This window comes from Cylas formicarius, unplaced genomic scaffold, assembly GCF_029955315.1.
Source record: "Cylas formicarius isolate icCylForm1 unplaced genomic scaffold, icCylForm1.1 PGA_scaffold_7__23_contigs__length_41026272, whole genome shotgun sequence".
In the NCBI taxonomy this organism is placed as follows: domain Eukaryota; kingdom Metazoa; phylum Arthropoda; class Insecta; order Coleoptera; family Brentidae; genus Cylas; species Cylas formicarius.
Genome location: NW_026844352.1, coordinates 15,669,743 through 15,690,332, shown reverse-complemented (window position 1 = coordinate 15,690,332; position 20,590 = coordinate 15,669,743). Strand labels below are relative to the sequence as shown.

General features: G+C 33.4%; 1 protein-coding gene across 1 annotated transcript in view; it reads right to left on the bottom strand.

The window, feature by feature from the left end:
• LOC132705348 (ATP-binding cassette sub-family G member 1-like) overlaps positions 1–20,590 on the bottom strand; it is a 45,089-nt gene that overhangs the window by 3,118 nt on the left and 21,381 nt on the right. The window contains exons 3-8 of the mRNA XM_060675884.1: positions 20,341–20,533; positions 9,563–9,708; positions 7,909–8,147; positions 7,211–7,309; positions 7,011–7,153; positions 3,206–3,374 (exon numbers count right to left, since the gene is read on the bottom strand). Of these exons, the coding sequence (XP_060531867.1) occupies positions 3,206–3,374; positions 7,011–7,153; positions 7,211–7,309; positions 7,909–8,147; positions 9,563–9,708; positions 20,341–20,533 (989 nt within the window). The remainder of the gene's footprint in view (positions 1–3,205; positions 3,375–7,010; positions 7,154–7,210; positions 7,310–7,908; positions 8,148–9,562; positions 9,709–20,340; positions 20,534–20,590) is intronic.

The window sequence follows — 20,590 nt, the reverse complement described above, 5'->3', positions numbered from 1 at the left end:
GCAGGATTGATGTCTAGCATCTTATAACGATGCTATTGAACTCTTAAAGGGTGAATATGCTGACATGGAAAGAATAATAAACACATTAGTACATTCAAAAATATTTTTCAATAACACTGGTAAGAAATGAAAGATACTGTTTCTTTGCGGAAGCTGTACAACACTTCTACCACGATAATTAAATCCTTGTCTGCGTTGGGAATTTTTCCGGACCAGTATGTATGAAGTCAATAATTTTTAGAGTTTTGCCCTAGAATATGCAAGTAGCTTTTTATACACAAAGAATACCAGAGGGTCAGAATCGAGCGGTTCGCATAATTCCAATGATCATAATAAGCAGATAAATGACACTACTATTTATAAAAATCAATATAGATGCTGCATAACAAGCACATACCGAGGCAGTAAAAGAAAAGGTGTTTAATAAAAACCAACGGCAGGAAGGCATTTACAGCTGCTCGTTTATGTTCTATGAGTGTTTATTTTGCAAAAACGATTGGCATCGAACTAAAGACTGTAAAGCCTCTTTACAAATTAAAAGTAAAATGGATATTTTAAAAGTAAATGGATTTTGCTTTTGACGTACACAACCAAGGCACACATCAAGATTCTGTAAAACCTACATATGAAGCGGTTGAAAATAATTGAAAAGGCGAACAATGTTGTTAATTCTACAATGTAGTCCTCAAATATTACGGCCTCCTTGTTTACGATAGAGCGGTTAGGAAACGTTTATTTGAAAACAGCTTCTGGTTTCATTTTGACTAACGACAATCGTCAGGGTAGAGTCATAGACGGAGGTGGTCATAATAATAAAGGAGACTATCTCGAGGTTATTGGGGTTGACAGTAGTAGGACATCACAGATTATCAGTAAATGGATTTTCAACGTCAAGCAGTACACCTGCAATGCTTTGTATTGGGGTACAAGTTAATTCAAGAAGCCAGTACGAAAATGAAATCCTAGAAATAACAGCTATTGAAGTTCCCGAGATCTGTTTTGATATATTAGCGCCGCCGTCGTTAGAAGATGGAATTATTTAACTTACTGGTGCGGAATACTATTGGAAATTCGTCACTTTGAAACCAAAAAACTGTCGGACGAGCTGGCGGCCGTAAATACAAAGTTAGGTTGGACATCATACAGATCATGACAGAGTTTGGATACCTATGACTTTTTGTGCATTTGAACATGACAACCGTGTTAAATGTAGAAACAGCCTATGAGAACTTGGACCTTACGTAATGTTGGTCGTTAGAGGCAATAGGTATAAATTCGAGCCAAAAAACTACAGGCAATTTTATCGAACATTTCGTACGCGTTAAAAACAGTCGCTACGAAGTGGCCTTATTGTTGGAAAACAATCCAAATACGCATGAGCTGTCGCTTGTTTGAACATTTTAATAACGAAACGAAATTGGTTGTGCTGAAATCGTGCCTCATCAATCCAATAGTAAAAAAACCTACTATATACCGCATCTACCAGTTGTTTACCGTGAAGATGATTCGTGTCACATTTGGAGTGACCGGCAGCCCGTTTCTGTTAAGAAGGACTTATTTTGAACCAGCCAGATCATCTGAGGAAAACAGCTAAAAAATTGGACGGACCATTTTATGTGGATGATGACGTTGGAACTGCAGATTCTTCGGAAAATGCTAATAGAATATACGACGAAGCTAGGCAAATTATGTGATCAGCAAACATGAACCTGAGAAACTGGTGCTCCTACGATGAACAAATGATGAAGCGTTTACAAAATTAAAAAGACCTCTTAGGAAACTGTCATATAAGGTGCTATGTCTTTTGTGGCATGTATTTTCAGACCAATTATCGACTGACCTCTCATCAGGAGATCAAGCAAAACTACCTACATAACGTGGTGTTCTACAAATAATCGCAAAAATCTTTAACCCATTAGGTTTTGGGGCTCTACACTGTGAAAGCAAAAACTTTACTTCAGCAGCTTTGGATAAGAAATTTAGAATGGGATGATATTCTACCAGAAGAATTTAAAGCAATTGGGTATAATTGGTGTTCACAAATTCATGTTCCCAGAACTGTTATGAAAATTCCAACTGATGAAGTCGAGTTACTTTGCTGACGTGAGCCGACGGGCGTAAGTGGCAGTGACATACGTGAAATCAATTGAGGAACGAAAAGTAAAGTGCTTAACATAAAAAAATCTAGTGGCTTCTGTGAATCAAAAGGAAGACCTTACCGAAAGTAGAACTTAGCGCAGCACTATGTGCAGTAAGATTAAAAATGTTATATTAATAATATTAAACATGTTTTGCTATGGTCACACTCAAAAATAACTATATTGAATTCAAGGTCATGCAAAAAATAGGAACCTTATTTTCAAAATCGTGTTAACGAAATAATGAAAATCGAAAAATCACCACGGGTGTTTCGAAATACTGTCCTGGGAAAGCAAACCGAGCAGATTTATTTACGACAGGGGTTACATTAAAAATATAGATCGGATGTGATCTCTGTGTGTGTGCATGTTGATGTGACAGTCAAATAGCAATAGAAATGGATTTTCTTAGAAGAAGTTACCGTTCTGAGATGACGGATGTAATGATTAACAAACAAAGAAATAAAACGAATAATGAATGAATGTAACGATATCAAAATAGACGCAGATATATACGACAAATGAAATCAACCATATAGAAAAAAAGGGAAAGACCAGAGGAATTGATAAAATAACTAGTAAAATAACTTCAGAGGATATAGAGAGACAGAGATGCCTGCGAAAGTGGATGCAATTATGCTTATATGTTTATAATAAAAGAATTTTTGCGTTTAGAAAAAATAATACTGTTGGTCAAGCGAATGAGTCACCAGCGAAATCTATTGATAACATGTGTATATGTGTGTGTAATATATGACCAAGAGTATTTAAATTAAAGGCAGTTTCATTTGTGTTTTAATTGCATATTATCTGCTGCTTTGAACTATTGAATAATGCACGGCTCTGTGGGTAACGATAATTATGACTAACTTTAATGAATAACGATCACGAATTTTTATGCAGGAAAGGAAACTGACGATTCTGATACGAACGACAAGTTCATTTTTCCGACCGCAACGTTTGTCGAAACAAAAATTTTAAGATATTGGAAGAACAAAAGAAAATCGGACTATTTTAAAAAATTTTGAGTACCCAAATGGAAATTGGGCAAGTTTGGCGATACTTACATGATAACGTGACCGACATTTTGCCTGTGTAGACGATGAGCAGCATAGTCCCGTATAGATACACGTAATTTGCCAATATTTGATTCGCGTTTGCCCCCACCCCTTTGTACAGGTACCCGAAGATGAATCCGATAAGCACGTGGGCTAGCAGTCTGTTCACTGAGTACATCTGAAAATTTTAATGAAAATGTTAAATTAAATTAAATTAAATTAAATTAAAATTTAAAGCACCCTTATAAAATATATATAAAATACAATGCACTATGATCCATTTCTTGTTACATCTGGGGTATCACAGGGATCACCACTAAGCCCACAATTATTTCCAATATTCAAAAAGATGTTAAAAAAGTAGTAAATTGGTCAAAAGATAATTTGTTAGATTGCATTGTCAAAAAATGTAACTCATGTCTTTTACTTGAGTAAAAAAGCCATATTAATTAAATAAAGTTAATATTAAATCAGTTACCACAAAAAATGATATTGTCATTACGTTTGATGTGAAATTAATGTTCAATGAACATATTTTAAAAATAGTAAAACTGGCATATAGAAATCGAAAAAACCCTGAAAATTCTTTATCATTCGAAGCTTGAATACGCTAGCATTATTTGGTCTCCTTTCTATACCAAATATGTACAGATGTGTGAACAAATTCCATCAAAAATACATCTAGAACGAATTGTTTGCAAAATTATTAAAAAATTATTCAAGAATGCTACCAATATTACAGATTTACTAACAGATTTCCTGTGTCTCTTTCTTGTCTTATTCTAAGTAGTGGTACTTAGTTTTTTAAGCTAGTTTTTAAATTAGTTTAAAAAAGTTAATTGTAACTTGTTATTGGGTGATCAGCCTGTAAGTTTAACTAATAAATAAGTAAATATTTTTTATTTTCATTAAAAACTGTTTTCTGGCACAAATTATTTTAATTTAATTTGGTATTTTATATAATAAATTACAATATAATTATAAAATATATACCGCTAGCCAGAAAAGATACACGTATAAAAAAGATTTGAGCAAATATAGGTAGGGACATACATGTTATGAATAGTTTGCATTGTAAATTATTTAAATATTGTTAAGAAGGTATTGTTTAGTAATAGTAATAAAATTGACAAATAAAATTTGTCTTTTTATTTGTTTTACCAAAAACACGTTATATATTTGTTAAATTTTAGAATTGAAGTATTTCTGATCTCAGAAATGATCTACAGATCTAAAATCTACAATTATCTGCATTTATATTTTAAATAGAAGAACCTGTATATTGATGCGCATTCGACGTTTCGAATCCATAGACGTTTTCGCAACTTTTTTATAGTAATGGATATCGTCATGGCGAGTGTTTCAAATATTTTCCAAAAATTATATATGCGAAGACTGAAAGAAACAACGTACAGTGTTACACGTTTTGCTGCGTTTTGAAAAATTTACGCGATTTTTTAATATTACTGTATTCTGGGCATACTGATTGAATAACTAATTTAATTATATTGCTAATATTCATCTAGTATTTTATGCTTCTAACATTTTAAAGTTATTTTATAACCAATACCTACACCGGTTGACCAACTTTAGCATATATTTTTATATGCCTAAATCGATTGGTTTCTGAAATAAAAGCAAGTTTCTCTGAAAACTGGATTGCTTTGGCATAATTCATCTTTTAGATGGTCCACCAAGCCAAATTTTCGGAAGAGGGTATTTTCAATGGAAGGAATGAAGACTTTTAGCCTGCCGACATGACACAAAAGAAATGGGATTAAAAAAAATAGTTTAATTTTGTTTTGCTTGTTAAAAGATAATAAAGTAAGTTTTTTTTTTACGACGAACCATTGAATGTAGCAAAATACCTTCAAATATTAAGAAAATGGTAAATGATTTCCTCAAAAATATTAGCGTTTAGGAACTTCAGACCTCTTGGTACCAACTAGATGGGTCACCGGCTCACTGACCAGAAGAGGTGTCAAGTGGCATTGACCAGGAAGATCGTTCGTTCTCACGCCATTATATTTTTACGTATGCGGTGTGTTACGGATTGTACGATGTTTGTTGTTGTACGTAATATTTTGTTAGTGCAAATAGTTTTCAAAATATTTTTCGTAAAATGCTTTGTAAAGCTTTTGTAAATCAGCATTGCTTTCATTAAGTTTACTCCATGTTCTGGCTATAGCCAAATTATAATGTTGTTACATTTTCCATGCATAATCAACAAATTCATCAAAACAGACCTAGATTACTGTTTCCTTAGATTTTGATCCGACAAAATTTGTACCACAATCTATAATGATTAAATCTTTATTGAACTGTCGAACGGAAAATATATTATGTAACATAAGACCGGATATTTCGTGGCCACCTAAAAGATGAATTATGCCAAAGTAATCCAGTTTTCAGAGAAACTTACTTTTATTTCAGAAACCAAACGATTATGGTATAGAGACATGATATATCATTCAAAAGGGCCTTTTCTCTTAGAATATGTAACAATATACAGGGTGTTCATTAAAAAAATTTTTTTTCCATTTTTGGATGTCGTAGATAAATCATTAGTTTTGAACAATCCTGTATGATATAGAGCTAATTTAGATATTAAAAATTTATTAGCTTCTTAACCTGTGATCAAAATTTTAACTTTCTACTGGCTGCAGGGTCGTGGTAATGAAAAGTTAATTGAATCTATGTTTTGGTCAAGAAATAATAAATTTCTCGAAAACTACTAAAGAAAGGTGTAGGAAAATATCATAAATCATAAAGTATGCAATGCAAAATGCAATAACATGGTGTCCCATTTAAAATTTCAAAGTTGATGCTACTTTTCTGAAGAAACGGCAACGTTACAGCGATAAACTATATTATATCGATAGAGCATGTAGCGTTCACCGTAAACGTCTAAGGAACCATCAACAATAATTGATTAATATTTGATCGCCCTTAACCCCTAACTAAAGTAGTGAAAATGCTCGAATTGGCTCGCGATAGTGTTGAATAAAACTGACGTTTGAGTAATGCGTAATTAGGTACTCTAGAGTAGGAAGTAGAAAAAATAGATTAGAACCCGATTATTTCCATTTAAAATGCCAAAGTTTCTCCCTCCCCACCAATGGGTTAGGGTCATATTTGATGTTATTTTTTCATTCAATATTTATTTCTTTTTTGTTGTTTAATCAACTGTGTAATTATCGATATATTACACAGTCTCCAAACTTTTTGGATACCCGGTATATTAATAAGCCTGATTATGATAATGGTTCATAATCCCGAAACGGTTGTCTTAGACGCCTACTATTACATGTCGTTGAAATTGTCTTTTTTCTACTCCCGTCTGTAAAATACCTAATTACACACCGATCTAGCGTGCGGGAAGCGTCACTTTACCAGGACAGTTTTGTTTCCCACGGATGTTTTCGGAGATATTTCCTAAGTCTCATATTTTGACGTGTGTCAATTCTGATGGTCATGTCAGGGGGAATGCATTCGTGTTATTTTGCGAAAATGTACCCAAAAACTAACGGCTGTAGAAAAAGTACAGTATGCAACACGTTCGGTAAACTTTTTGAGTCACTGGTTTATTCGTCAAATGTTAAATGCCGTTTACCGCACTTGTCGCATAATATACTATTAGTGCTCAATTAGACTCTAAACTAATATGGTGACGTTTGAAAAAATAGGGTTAATTTACAAAACGCGAAACGACGCATTTTAGCATATTCGTTATTTAAAAATTAGCTTTCAATTTAAATTATCAAAGATTTGCAAGATATTAACAAAACTATTTAAAGATGCTTTTATTCATTACGTAATTTCGCTTGGCGGCCAACAGACTTCTCTTGTACAGTAAGAAAAATTGCATTATGACGGGGGCCGGCGAAGTGAAAGGTTCTTCGGCTGACATCAGATCTACCGCCCCTTTGCCGCTGCAATTTAGTAAGCTTTCTTGCTCTGCAATCAAACATTCCCCGTTACCGACAGAAAAATCTCTAACAAATCGCTTCAAACCTTTGCTGCACACTACGCTACTGTGTTCTTGAATTTCTTTGGATGCGTCAGCCAACACGTTCAGATCAGTGCCATGCTCGCCTATGGCAACTTCCATAACTGGAAGAAAAATAAAACTTTTGAATTTAATAGCTTAATCTTGGACGCATGTAAATATGTTTACAAGAAAATTGCACGTATTTGACAGTTTAAAAATTCTTTCCACAAGTTCTGAAAAATGAAAAGCATTTAAAAAGGTCACAGATAATTTTATTCATATGAAAATTGTTTCTGAAATATTGATGTTGCATTTCTTCTTGGACTGGCTATATCTACGAAAAACGTTTTCTTTTTACAGTGAAAGTTCCTAAAAGCCCGGAAACACATCAAAGTAAAGACGAAATGAAAAAATACATACGTAGCTCTCATGATTGATTTCTAATTTAACGTTTTTCAAAAATTTGACCACGCCAATAAGTGGTATATAACTTATTCCAAAAACACGCAACTTCTATTGTACAAAACAAAAGAATTAAAAAAGAATTAGAGTACTTGATTACCAAAATTTCCTTTTGAAGTTATAAGAAGTTTATTGCAATCATTAGATAATTTCACTCCAAGAGATTTTTTTAGCAATGCAAAAGTTCAAAAGTACAGCTTGTTTTTAGAGTTGTCGAGGTGCACTTTCTTACAAACATGATAAATCTGTTCACACTTACGAAAATCTGCCGGATTGTGATACGGTGGACATTTCAACCCGAATTTATCCAAATAAGGCACAAGGCTGCTGGTTGGACCGTCGTAAATGCATTTGCCGTCCGCCAAAGCGTATAGCTTGTCAAACATTTCAAAGAGCAAAGCTGACGGCTGGTGAATCGTGCAAATGATCGTCCGACCTTCTTGTGCCAGCCGCTTGAAGAGAGAAATGCAGTGGCTGCAAGACGAACTGTCCAATCCTCTGCAGAAAATTGTTTGATTCGGTTATTTCGAATTTCCCCATCCAAGTAGATATACAGGTCATTCCCAGAAAAGTGTCCAGTTCCTCTCAGTGTCGGCCATAGGCGTAGGTAGGTAGGAACTTTGTGAAATATTTTTTTTATCCCCACTCTAAATTATTATTATTAAAATATCGATGAATACAGAGAGCAGAAAAAAGTTATTTATATTAATGAGGCGTTAATTAGTGAAGGTTTATATGGTACCAACAATGTGACAAGATAAAAATCTAACCAGTGATCTCTTAAAATTTAAGTGCGGACACGTACAAGTGACATGGACCCGCAGCCTCTGAAGATGCCAGATGAAATTTTGGCGAAACTTCAGGCAATCGATTCTAATTTAGGATCAAACAACGAACGGATGAATACACGGATCAACACCAGCATACATACTTCATAATGTCTTTTATCAATGATCTTTTGGCCACACGCATTCCTATGTTGAATTATCAGTGCCCGATTTTTAAGTAATATGTCGACGATATTACTTGCGCAATTCCTACAGGTACTTCAGACCTAATGCTAGAGGTTTTTAATGGATACCATCAGTATATTCAGTTTACGATTGCAAGTGAGACCGACAATAGTGTCTCATTTTTAGATACAAAACTCATAAGAATCGAGGAAATTTCTGTTGTGCTTGTTTGGTACATTAAACCTTCTCGCAGCCAAAGATGGATGAACTCTCATTGTATATGAAAAAAAAAACACAAACTGACTACAGGTCAAAAGTTTTGGTCATATATTAGCCTTGATAAAGGAGATAAACATTTCCGAAAGCATGGCGTAGTAAAAAGGGTTTTTTTCGACAACATCCGCAATAAGTAATTTTCTCCACAACCTCCCTAAGGAAAAGCAGTTAGAAAGCAACTCATTTGTGGTATTTAATTACATTTAAAACATTACTGAATACATATCACAAGTTCTTAAGATATATAATGTTAAAACCAGATTTACCACTTCTTCAAATATTCAATCCATCAAAGACAAAATTCCGGACAAAATTTCAGGAGTTTACAGCATTCCACGCATATGTGGAATATATTGAAGAAATAGAACGAAACATATCCAGGCTATTCTAGGCTACAAGTACAGAAAGAGCCTTAAGACTAGGACAAATAAAGTCATTATTGCCGAACATAATCATGAAATGTACACCACTTTCAGTTAATCTCTGACGAAGCCAACAGGGTGACTGGTGAAACTTCAGCAAGTTCGATTTAAAAACAACCAGGAAGAATCCAGAAGATTTTTAAATAGTACACCATCATGTAAACCAATGGGATAAAGATCCTTTGGATTATTCTGTAGACCCTTTGGATTCCGAATGGGGTTTTACCACTTTACACCCTTCTGAAATAGACTATAGACTTACGTCGTGGGTTCGTCCAGGAACAAGATCGGGGGGTTGCTCAACAACTCCAACGCGACGGCGAGTCTCTTGCGCTGACCTCCCGATAATCTAGAAGTCAACGTGTGATGGCATTGGTCTAGACCCAGTAACTCCAATATTTCAACAACCTGTAATAATCATTTATCTTAATTAGACGGTAGGCGATGTGTCGAAAGCACAATTATAAGATAATTAGTAAACCCGTCTCTAATGGTCATATACGCCTGAATATTATTATGGTTATTTAGGCGAATGGCATTTTCGCAACAGTTGAGTGCTTAAGCTTTGTTTACTGTTGTCGTATACGGCGTTTTGTGGGCACAACCGAAGATATGTAAAGAGGTCCGCGGTTGAAACCTTGGACTGCAAGAGTAAAACAAATACAGACTATACAGGCTGGCCCAATTAGCGCTTAAAGTACTTTACCTCGGAATCTATCCGTTGTCGGTAAAAAATGTTATTAGTAGCAAAATACTTTAGTATTTCTGAGATGGGCGTCATAGGGCGTGACCACTTTTAAAGCGATTTTTCTCTAAAATTCCTTATAATAGCTTGTCATTATATAGAAATATCTGCTTGAATTTGCTACGGTTTTCCATTACATTGACCCAATATTTCAAAAACCAAGTTTACAAACGCAACAACACAAAACGCTTAAATTTTCAAGACACTATTGCATCGGTATTTATTGTTATCTGTATGTCTTTTTTGTTTGCAAAATCCAATGCTAAAATTTCCATAATTTTATGATTTGGACATCATATTTCATTCTGGGATTGAAATTTAAAAAAAAAGTGTGGGGACATAATAATCCAAATGCAAGTGCGAAGACAACATATGAAGAGTAAGCCAGGTAGAACACACGAATACCTAAATCAACTGTTCAATAAATATTAGATATTTTTGCGGAATTACTAATTTATTCAAATTATACCGAAAGTAGTGCATTGTTCTATCTTTTGTCGCTTCTAATTTATGCTAATTTTTTAAATATTGGCATTCGAAATTGTTTAGTCAACTAATCAAGGTTTAAAATGTTCTGAAGACTAACCAATTTTATTCGTTATTGAATTATTTATCTAGTAAGATGTGAATTGAAATAATCAGTATTGTTCTTCGTTCCTAAAGCGTAGATTTTTAATGAAGATAATTAAAACGATTAGCAGACATACTTTGACAAGCATCACTTAAATTAGAAATGAATCATTTTTGTTAAAAGAGATGATTGTTAAAGGTATACTTTATACTTCTTAGATGCGTAATCAGTTAATAAAAATAGTTTGATTAATTAGTGATTAGATTTTTTTATCCTTGCGGTAAAAAAGTTATTAAAATAGCAAAAAACAGCGACCAATTTTAAGGCGATTTTTCTGTGGTTATTGGTCTTCGATTTAGGTTTTTGAGACCCTATTATACCGAAATAGTGTTGTTCCCTTGGTGCGTTTTAGTTTTTAGTTTTAGTTGTTTAGTTTTGTGCGGTATGCAACCCAACATACTCGATTTTTTCCCTGCGCCGGCCGCGAAGGAGAGGAGAAGCATGTCGGCGGTGAACGAATAGAGACCATGTTTTCTTTTGTCTAGTCTTGTTAGTAATGTTATCTATTCGGCAGTAAGAGGAATAAAGTTTTATGTAGTGATAACGTTAGTGTTTTTGAACCAACGAAAATACAGTCCACCAATTTTCAAACGCAACATTAGTTACCTATTATTTCTGAAATTACATCACACTCACTCCATTAGCTTAGTATCTATTTTGTGCTTTTTTTAAATTTTGGTCTTGGAACGCCACTAATCTATAGGACGTACAAGTAGTTTTAACATATAAAAAATAGGTGAATAGATCAATCACAGATAAAAACGATTGTTAGCAAACGATTTGTGAGTAAATGAAAGCGTTTTGTGTTGTTGCGTTTGTAAATCTGGTTTTTGAAATATTGGGTCAATGTAATAGAAAATCTTAGCAAATTCAAACAGATATTTCCATATAAACTGTTATAAGGATATTTGATTGCTATATATTATAGTCACTAAATGTTGTCTAATTTAGGTTACAATCATACTTTTGGATTTGCACTTTTACAAAAGTACAAAAAGCAACTTTTCAATGCCGTAAAATTTCCTAGAAAAAAATAATATTTTTTCGGCTTTTATAATTCACTTAACAGAACAAAGTTAACATAGGATAGTTATGTAAAATCAGCTAAGATAAGCTAAATAAATATTAATTTAAACTTCGGCGAAAAATTTTCAGAGTTGGGTGGGCTTCAGATTTCGAGATTTCATAAAGCAAATTTTTGACAAGTCTTTGGTTATAGTACAAGATATTGCGAAATTGCGAGTTTAAAAACAATTTACAATTTACGGGTTGCTATTTACCAAATAAAACGCTTATTTATTATTTATTTTTTTATTTATTATTAATGATATTTAAAATCAAAATAGCTTTGGTTCGCAGAAAGTTAATCAGTAGCCAACATTAATACGTTTTGATATCCTCGGTCATTTTTAATTAATTTATTATTATCCCAATTTTTTCAATAATAATTAGAGTTAGTTCACTAGCCAAAATTATTAAATTGTTGAAGTCTAACCAATTTTATTCACTATTGAATTATTTAATTGAGATGTGTATTCAAATAATCAGTATTTTTCTTCGTTCCTAACGCTTAGAGTTTAGATAAGACATTTTTAATACAATAAACATCAAACAAACGCGTTAGCGATAAAAACATTTTTTTAATACTTCGTCCTAAAATAAATTTTGCAACAGAAAATGGCTATGAACAGACCACAAATATGTTTGGATCGACTTAAGGCAGAGTTTTCGTTGTTGATATTTGCCACTTTCTTTTAATGATGGCAACTTATAAAAATTATGAAAAATATGGTATACTGCTTTGTTTTATACCTAGAAATGAAAATTCTAAAGCCTCTTATCATGACCATTGTCATGATCACGATCATTATCATATTGAGATGCGGTTTTCACTGGGTTATTGGGATATTGTTTGGCTATCTAACAATCTAAAAAACTCATTTATTCATATATTATTTAATTTTGAAAAAATATTTATTTTGTAATTAGGACAAAAAAACGCCATCTCACTCAGCCATTTTGGACTTACCGGAATTTATTTCCGAAAATATTGCGAGCCCTCTGGAACTCTTATATAAGAAAATTTTACACGAACCGGCTTGAAAATTTAAGATGCCAATTACGCTCTTTTTTTCCAAATGTTTAGGAACATCTGTTTCCCCAATAGCGTATCTCGTTGCCCTTTCTGAGACACCCGGTATCAATAAAAATAACGGAGATACCCCGCAAAAATACCCATTATGATCTTTAAATGAAATAGAGTTGTATACCGGAGGTTGTTTATTAAGTTTTCAAATAAACCTTCAAATTTAATTTTTTATTACGTTGACATTTTCAAACAATTAAGAACGCGTCACTTTGGTCACCTAACCTTTGGAGTTAATCGTCAAATATATGGAACAGTTTTTTTAATTTGGAAAAAACAAAATCGATAATTAAAAACGTCTGCCCATAGTTTAATCAACTCACTTGTCGATAGGTCGAAGGGGATGATATTTGGTAGATGCCAAAGGACGCGAAAACATTTAAATTCAGTCTATTTCTTATTGTTTTGCTAATTTTCATGCTTGATTAACGGTCCGTTAAATCGTCCGAACAAAATAGTACGCCTTCCGATGACATTGAACCGGGTTGTTTTTATTTACTGTTAATGTGTGTTTTATCGAAAATATGGAAACGTTCACAAAGAATGTTTATGAGGATTTTAAGACGTATTAGGTGCTAAAACATCAAAATAATCCTTGGATTTTGACCGTCAATGCCGGGAAGAATGTTTTTGATTTGTATTTTTCCGTATTTAGCAATAGGAAAACTGAGTGTAAATTGAGCTACGATAACAATTAAAGTGATTTTTATTTGCCACAACCCGAAGAGATTCCGATTAGGATACATACAAACATATTGTTATACAAGAAAGCCCACGTGTTGTGGAATGTTTCTTTGTTGCTTTCGTTTAAGGGACCGATTATTTGATTCGAGATTTTTAAATGAGACATGAAATATACGCCCACAGATCTGCTAGCATTCAGCATTACCTTGGTTGGTTTTAAAGGCCATCACCACATCACTACATAAATTTTTGATTCAACTGGTGGGCGTTATAAGGTCTATCAGCCAATAGGTCAATTAAGTGAGTACAGAAATAAGCATTTGAAAAGATTTAGGCAAGAAAATATTTTTATCAAATGAAGATGTAATACATTTCTTCTGACTTATTAATAAATTTTGAAATACACTTACATTTATGTCACTCTGAAGTTCGAATATCTATCTACTTCAGTTTTAGCTTGGGAACCATGTACATTGCTAATTATTGTATAATTAGGGTAAGTTTGCGGTATCGCGTCAATACTTGAAATTATAGTTAGGTAGTCCCAATCGCGAAAGCAATATCATCAGAGTTACGCATAGGTTCATGATTATAACCTATTAAAAACTCTAATTTTAATTTCTGGTAAATATACCAAAGAAAAAAATAAGTACAATTATTTGTAAATAAAATAAACTTTTAAATTGCCAACAGTTATTGTGACTTATATCAATAATATAGTACACGATTCTTGCTCGGAATGTTTCAAGGCAATAATAAAATTATCAGTTTTGATTGATATATTAAAATAAAGGCCTTGGCCACATAAGAGCGAACCAGTGTGCGTACCACCCCGGTAATTTACGCGGTACTAAATACAGACATAACCTCTCAACTGAATTTATGTTGTGTTGAGTGCTTTAAATTTGTTCACTGCTGTTTTTAAGTCCTATTTCAGGGTTTTCTTACTTATAAAATATATTTGGAACCTATTTTTATAAGGTATGTAATGCTTAAATATTTCTTCTTTCTTTGTAAATATATTTTTTTAATTTTTTTATTAAATAACGATCACAATGTTACCCATTTTATTTTTAATCATATTGGTTAACTGTGGTGTTTTATTTCAATTTAAATTGAAAATGCAAAGATTTTGAGCATACACAATTTAAAATTATTGAAAGCTTGAAAACGCGTGGCGAATAAAACAAAGGTCTTTCAGAAAAAATAATATGTATGGTGCGCCATTTAAGAAAATTGAGATTTTTCAATTTAAAATGTTCCAAACATATTCCTTTATCTTGAACATTCTGTAGCATGTTTTTTAGAAAAATTAAAATATAAAAAACTATTAATTTTAAATATGTATGAATGTATGAATTCAAACCAAAATTTTAAAATTTGGTTTTCCAATTTTTTTTCCGTCTTTTTTGAGCTGCCTTGTATACTTTAAAATAATTTTCAATTGCGCGCATCCTAACAATCTTTACAACTTTTATATTTTTTTTCATAACTTTTGAAACCAAATTTATACATATTATATGAGTATTGCCGTTCGAGGAATTACAATAACTACTTGTAGTACCAATTTTTTCCTAGCTCGGTCTGCAAGAATTTTTAAAGCTAAACTTTCCTAGTACGGTCCCCAACTCCCATCTTGCTCACACCTTTACCTACCGCCACTAGCCTTCACTCCAATTTTGATAAAAATTCTAGATCAACCTGGGGTGGGATGGGTTTGTAATTCTTCGAACGGCAATAACTCATATAATATGGATCAATTTTCCTTAAGGTAAGTCAATTAATCATTTAATTATATTTCGTATTGCTGTTGTCGAATTACAATAACTATTTGTAGATGTTTAAAGAGAAAGATCTAGAATTTCCTCAACAACGATAACTCCGTTCATAATGCAACTTAATAATATTAAAAAATAAAAAATAGCATTATAAATATATATCTAAATACCTAAAACTAAATACAGGTACTATCCACAGAGCCTAGGACCCCTTTGGCAAATGTTGCAGGGTCATCGGTCAACCTGCCGTATTTATAATAACTTCAATGGATATCCCTATGCAAAAGGCTGCCGAAGAGGCAACATGGCGAGTGCTCTAACCCGAAAAATGGGTGGTATCGATGCTACTAGCTGTAAGGGTAAGCTTAATCCATTTGCTCCATCTTTGCGTTGACACTGGTCAAAAAGGTTTGTATTTGTAAACAGTAGAAATAAGTCAGTGTCAGGGAGACGAATGTCATTAGTGATATGTTCATAATGATCAATAATAACAGCTCCTAAGCAAACAATTTACATTTCCTTAAAATACTATGGCTGTAAATGTTTATTAGATGAATTTTAATTCTATCTGAAATTCTAATTTCTATTCTATCTGGAAATCTAACGGATGCTTGTCATAGTTTGTAAACTGTGACCTGTGACTAACGCTAATAAAGTAGTTAGCTTGATCGTTAAATGTAGCCTAGAAATATCGGATAGAGGAAATAAACTGGCCAGGTATAACAGCTTATCTGAATTGTCTACTGAAAAAAGCAAAACTATACCTGCATGTAGCGAGTTAACGATTAAATATAACCTAACAACATAACCTCATGTTTAAAATGTCAGTATCAAATTTAGAGAGTAGTCAAATGGATTATGCCTATTTGTACTGAAAAAGTCACACAATTTTTTTAAGTATGAACTGTATTGTTTTAAAGTAGATAAACTTAGTGACCGAAGTATTATTGCTGGGAAACCTCTTTTGTGAAAAGATTCCCGGATGGTGGATGGCAATTCCTGAAAGATGAAAAAATGAGAGTTTGGTGTGAAAACAAACGGTTTTCTTGCAATAAGTTTATAAAAGACAGAAACCCTAGGCTGGGTATTCCAGTGTGGAACCACTACTATTCTTAGGGCTTTTAAGCAACGATATTTTGTCAACATTTTAATATAAGACTAAATGGAGGAAAGGCATAGAAAGATTGATCCTTTCGAGAAATTGTAAAGGCATCTGCCGCTACGGACGTAGGATCTGGTTTCAATATCATATCTAATACATTTTGCATTTATTTGCGTTGCAAACAGGTCCATCGTAGTTGTTCCAAAACAGCCACATATCTCGCGGAAAGCATAAGTATATAATTCATATTCTGTATAAATTAGGGTAGAACGGGATTTCCTATCTGCATGGATATTGTCCTTAGTATTAACATATAAGGCAGTTAAGAAAATACGCATTCGATTGATGAATGCTATAGCTGTCACATTAACTACTCTCAAAATGGAACAATTCCAACAACCTGACGCGAGTCATTTAAATGCCAGAAACCATGCGTAACTTTATTCATAGATTTGGCACGGCAGCCTGTTAGAGAAGCGTCAAAAAATATTTCTAGAGCAAATATTGAATTTGTCACTATAGAAGGACCTTTCTGATTTTATACATTCTGAGATTAATAGGGTTGCATGATAATCCTGGTTACTAGAGCATAACGCTAAATACTTTTTTGCTCTGATTTTTAGGTGAGGTCAACCGTATTGAACAGTGGGGCGCCGCTACAAATTTTCCTATAGTTTGAGCCAAGAACATAAATGAGCAGCTATCCTTTGATAAAAGTTTGGCAATTTGAACTAAACGAAGAATATTTTTCTCTATTCGTAAAAAAAAACTTTAAACGATATAGAGTTATATGGAAAATCCAAAAAGGTACCATTTTGAGAAGGCCCTAATACACCTTTAAATTAAGTTAAGAAACCACCAAAAAACATTTTGTACTTTGATAGTCTTACTGATGATGAGAATGCCATCTAAATAAATAAAACAGACAATGCCGTTAGACCTTAAAAATTTTACTAGACTTCACGATCTTTGTAAAGGCGAAAGGCGCCGCATAATCTAGCCAAAAGTTCAACAATTAAAGGCATTATAAGAACGTTTATTCGTCAAAGATACATATTTTCTATATTTATTGTCAACTGGAATCAAGAAATACGCTTCTTTAATATCTAGTGATGTAAAGAAACAAATTTGGAATATTAATTTAAAGACTGTCCTGTGATCTTCTAATTTAAAATGACGAGAATATAGGAAGCGGCTCAAAATGAACCTCGACGAATCATCAGGTTTGGGAACCAAGAAAATTGGTGTTAAATTGTGATAATTTGGCAATAGTGTCCTCTAACCTAGACAACTCTTTTAAAGAGTTATTTAGGTTTTGCTAAAAGGAATCTTATAACCAGAAATCGAAGAGAGGACAATATGGTCATTGGTGATCAGAGTTCATTTATCTAAATAATTAGAAAGTCGGCCTGCGCAACCTGTATTTACCTGAGGTATTAATAACTGTTCTGTGGCTGCTTGAAGTTCTGTTACGGGAGAGCATATGCGCGGCTGGGAAGATATCTCCCGGCCGGAGTTTTGTGTTTTGTTTTTTAAGAAAACGATTGGGTAATCTTATCCTTCTTTTTAATGGTAAAATCCAAAAGTTGCGGCTCTTTGGAGTTTTTTAACAGGTCCAGAAAGTTTTTTTTCCAAAACAACAAGTCATCTATCGGACAAACATCTAATAATTTCTTTACTCCGCTGTCCAGAAAAGAAAGAATACAACGACGACGATGCAGAGATAGCGCGTGAAAAACTTCCGAGAATATTTTCGATGGATCACACCTCTTTTCCAGCTCCTTTTTTGATTCTTGTGTTGCATTCTGTCTCATTGTGTCGTACTGTTCGTCAAGCAGAATCGCTAAAGCGCTTATACCAGCCGCTAACTGAGACTGCAGTTTCCGTAGAAAATTATTCTGTTTTAATGCATTTGCATCCAGGCAACACTTGATTTCCTGATTAATTTTAGGCGGCTGGAGGGCCGGGCAGTTGGAAATACGTGGATAAGAATCTATAGCGGTAATTCGAGATTCTTTTTCAACCCCTTTAAGACGGAAGTTAATACGAAGAGCAGCTACATCCGAGTGGAGGGCCTTTAATACTCGAGTATTGGTTACTTAGCAATGATAAAATATTTTGGGCACCATCATCAACCAAACCAGTTTGAACAGCAGATGATGATTGTACGCAAGTTATAAGAGAGGTATCCGGATTAGAGTTCGTCTCTGCTTCCTCATTTGAAGAAATTCCAGAGCCTGTAAAAAAAGCAGACCATAAAAACTAGAATTCCAAGATAAAAACAGTCGATCGATAAGCTTCGATTACTTGTTCATGTAATGTTTGAAACGAGTGCTAAAATACTCAATTTATGCAGGTGAAAACTATATTGAAAAAATTAATTTTATTGCACTGCATTTGACGGTGCCAAAAAAATAGAATTCGTATGAATTCTGTACGACAAACTAAGGTTAATATTCAATTTGACGGTGCAAAACAATAAAATTCATGTGAATTCTGTTAAGGGTATTACATATGTAAACCCTCCTGTTTGAAAAACAAGACATTTGGCTAGCTAAACTGAAAAAAAATAACGTAAAATAACAATATCCATACTTACTAGTTTTCTAATAACTGAAGCAATTTCTTAAATTCTTTCTTCTGCTTACAGTCCACCTCCGAAAATATTTACACGTCAACATCGAGCACACGAAAAAATTGCAGTGAAGGCTAGTGGCTTTAGGTAAATATGTGAGCGAGATGGGAGTTGAGGACTATACTAAGGAAATTTAGCTTGAAAAATTGGTGCAGACCGAGCCGGGAAAAAATTGCGACTACAAGAAGATATTGTAATTGTAATTGTAAATATAATGAACTTTATTTACTCTCTCGTTGAATCACCGTGAGCAGTTATTTATCAGTATTTTCGGAATCACTAATGTTTCCTATGGTATGGTAAGTGTGCCTTGCTCGCATCAGACAGCAAACACATTGCTTTTAATTATTATTGATATGGTAGCCAAGAAAATGTTGTCTTTGAGCGCTTAGCACGTCTTGGCACCTATATTCGTAATTAACGAGAGGATAAATCCGGAAAATAATAATGATAATTTTAAAAAATATTGGTATGACAAATATCTTTAAATTTTAAAAAATTGATGTAATTACTTCAAATTGTTTTTTATTTGAGTGCATAATATTTACAATTTTAAATTCAAGTTTTAAAAGTCTACAATAATAAAAGAGACATACACATTACAAAAATATAACATACAATTCATATTCGTTAATTGTCCCTTAATTTTTCAAGCGTTTTCATGGCGAACAATAATAAAAGTATGTTCAAAAATATTATTCCTTAAACTACAGTTTTTTTCATTTTATGATTGCTAAAAAATAAAAGGCCTCTGTGTAAAGAGATGACGAAGACATTATAAATTTTTTTATTTTAATTTCTTGTTTTTTTTACAGTAAAGAAATGAAATAATTCTTTTTTTATTTAACCAAGGTTTGTCCAATTCAAGGAGCCCGTGCCCTATGAAAACGTAAGAGTTGTCTGATTTAATGTGATAATAATTGATTCCGTAAATTTAACCTTTACTGGAATCGACAAAGTACAAAATGCAACGCTAACACGCTCCTCAACAATAATTATTGTCGAGTGTGATGTACGACTTAATTGCCGATTTAATTTCGGCTCATGACCGTATCGCTATTGTTATCGCGTGTACGAGGTATAATTTATTTAAATTAAAATACATTTAGGCAGCGACAGACGGAACTTTGCCAATTTCGCACCTCGTGTTAGTAAAATTTATCCGCACAGCAAAACGTATAAATGAAAGATATTTTCCTTAAAAACAATGAAAAATTAAAAAATCGTCGTAAAGCGTTAAAAATCGATTTTAAACATTCAAAACCTGACAAACTTCCTGTTGCAGGTGATTCACGCTCGTTTTCCTCAATGTTACGTACTTGTTGCGCCTTATACTGATGGGAAACGGAGTAACCTAGTTTCAGGTTAGCGGCGAAGGTCATGGCCTCTTTCACTGTCAAAGCTAATCGCAGTTCTTCCTCTTGCGGAATATAAGCCGACAACTTTCTAAAACGCGGGCTGTTGTCTCGCTGCATGCCGTTCAACGTCACTTTACCCGTACTTCCTCGAGTTCTGTGAACAAAATGCATCGTCATCGTTAAGTTCTTCCGGCAACGCCACTGTAGCCAG